The sequence below is a fragment of the Passer domesticus genome, chromosome 8, assembly GCF_036417665.1.
Source record: "Passer domesticus isolate bPasDom1 chromosome 8, bPasDom1.hap1, whole genome shotgun sequence".
Lineage (NCBI taxonomy): Eukaryota > Metazoa > Chordata > Aves > Passeriformes > Passeridae > Passer > Passer domesticus.
Window position 1 is genome coordinate 57,394,143 of NC_087481.1, and position 2,500 is coordinate 57,396,642.

The 2,500-nt window shown below is 41.0% G+C and overlaps 1 protein-coding gene across 4 annotated transcripts in view; it reads right to left on the reverse strand.

The window, feature by feature from the left end:
- EBF3 (EBF transcription factor 3) overlaps positions 1-2,500 on the reverse strand; it is a 119,181-nt gene that overhangs the window by 13,647 nt on the left and 103,034 nt on the right. For all 4 annotated transcript variants that reach the window (XM_064431607.1, XM_064431605.1, XM_064431606.1 and 1 more), the window contains exon 11: positions 1,943-2,031. In XM_064431607.1, coding sequence (XP_064287677.1) covers positions 1,943-2,031 — 89 coding nt within the window. The remainder of the gene's footprint in view (positions 1-1,942; positions 2,032-2,500) is intronic.

Here is a 2,500-nt window from a genome sequence, read left to right on the forward strand (position 1 = left end):
GTTCCAGCTACCCTGCAGTCACTCTGTGCTGGAAGCTGACAATAAGAGAAGCTGAACACGAGAGATGCTCAGGTGGGAGAACCAGTCAGGGAATAATCATGGAATCCCAGAATGGTTTGGCTTGGAGAGGATCTTAAAGATCATCTTGTTACATCCCCTGCCATGAGCAGGGACACCTTCCGCTGTCCCAGGCTGCTCCCAATCCCAACCTGGCCTTGGGCACTGCCAAGGATCCAGGGGCAGCCCCAGCTGCTCTGGGCACCCTGTGCCAGGGCCTGCCCACCCTAATACTTATTCTAAAACTACTCTCTGTCAGTTTGGATCCATTCCTCCTTGTTCTGGCACTGCAGATCCTTGTGAAAATCCCTCTCCACCTTTCCTGTAGGCTCCCATCCCTGATGATCCCACCTGTGTAAAGAACACTGTTTTAAGTTCCTCACTTATCAAAAAGCTCCAACGTCACAAGGCCTAGGCTCCAACTCTCCAAAGGCAAGTTTAACCTTCTGAACAGGTGTGGAGCTGCTGATTCACAACCACTGCCCTTGCAGGTGTTAAAAATTACAGGTCTGTAGCTAAGCCTTCACAGGACTTAGGGTTTCTTCAAGATTTTGTCTCAAATGTCCCCCCAAATTCCAAAGCAGCATTAGTTTAAGGAGACCACCATTCTTCCATTAATTTATTTTCAGAAGGTTGCTGGTGGAAATGGCTGCACATTTGCATGGACCTTTAGACAGAGGGTGTTAACAAAATTCATATATAGATATAAATATACATGAATATGTATATCTCATATATTTATGGGTGAAAAGTGATATCATTAATACCTGTATCAACCCAAAGGTGGCAACATAGGCAGCAAGAGCCCTGTGGGTGATGACATGGATGGCTCCAGCTCTACTGGAGGAACGAACTTGTTCTAGCTGGAGTTCAACCCTCAGGAGCAAAAACCCCCCAGCAAAACACACTTTAAAAATCTCCCCTTCTACCTACAATTCTTGTGACAGTGAATATCTGATATGAGTTGCTGGCATGCTCACAAATTAAAAGAGAGACCTAATGATATTGCTTATGTTCATGCTGAGCATTAAAAGGTAATGTCTAAAAGGTTTTATTGTGTTAATAAAACTCAGAGGTGGTCAAGACTTGATGCACACAGGAACAGAATACAAAATAATCAGTCATAATGTTACGACTTCATTTTTCATTTGTGTTTTTCAAGTTTGCCTTGAAAATCAGAGATTGCGGTGAAGGAAAAAAGACAATATTATATCAAAGAAAAAGGGAAAATTATAAGCATGACTTATCTTTAATGTTTTACATCAAAATGAAATTTCTGTGATACGTGTCATGTGCATAAACAACACAGGCAGCTTTTGTCTTTGTTGAATTTAAATGAAAAGTCCCTCTAGATATTAATATGTGGACTTCATTTGTTAGCCTGCTAAGTCAGGGACTTATAACAAAAGCTTTGTAAACAAAAGATTAAACTGAATCGAGCTTTAGAAAATGAAAGGAAAACAAGAGTCAAATAATCACAGATCAGAGTGGGGCTGCTTAGATTGAAATCACTACAAGCTACTGGAGTGGAAAATGTTTAATTGAACTATTTCATTACGCAGGAAGTTTATGTCCCTCTTGTAGAATCCAAAATATTTGTATCAGAAAATCCATTCTCCTTCTTTAAAATACTCTCCTGCAAGTATCAGGTGCGATCTTAAAAACTGTCGATTAACTTAATGGCAAAGAATTAATGTGGAAAAGGGGTCACATTTAAGAGTACAGGTTGTTTTTTTTGCAGCTTGATGTACCTACCCAAGAAGTTGCTCAGCCGGAGTTCGTGCGCGGCGTTATTTTACAGGTGATGAGCAGCCTAAGGCATCGCTTAGCAACACGTATTTAATTAGAAAAAAAATAAACAGATGCTTTCTGACTCTTCACTGACCTTTGGTAACCTTTCGGGATCACCTGGGTGTCGCGGAATAACTTTCTGCAACCTCTGGAAGCCGTAATCTATGGTGGGTTCGTTAAGCGCTGGAAGATAAACAGATGTGGCGATTTAAGCAGAGGGGTTTAATAAAACACACATCCCAACAACTGCTCCTGAGCACAAATTTACACCCCATATGCAATTTTCCTCTCAGACCTTATCCCGGCCACAAACCTCATTTTACAACCTGTCCTGAGGAAGAGATTTTTATTTTTTTTCCTCCCTTCACAAAGCAATGATTACTTCTACTTATAATTAGGCTGGAAAATAGTCAAAGGGTTATCCAATATATTGCAAAAATGATAGCTCAGTAACAAAGTTACAGGTCTTGAGGCCATATATAGCAATCACTACAGTCATGATATGATGTCTGCATCACGGGCTGCTTTCTATACTGGCTGTGGATTTATGGGAAACTGGCAATTATGACATATGTCCAGCTATTGCTAGCTTCAGATTTATCCCTGTGGTCCTTTTTTGTCTAGCATATTGCCTGAGCACAAACCAGGCAGG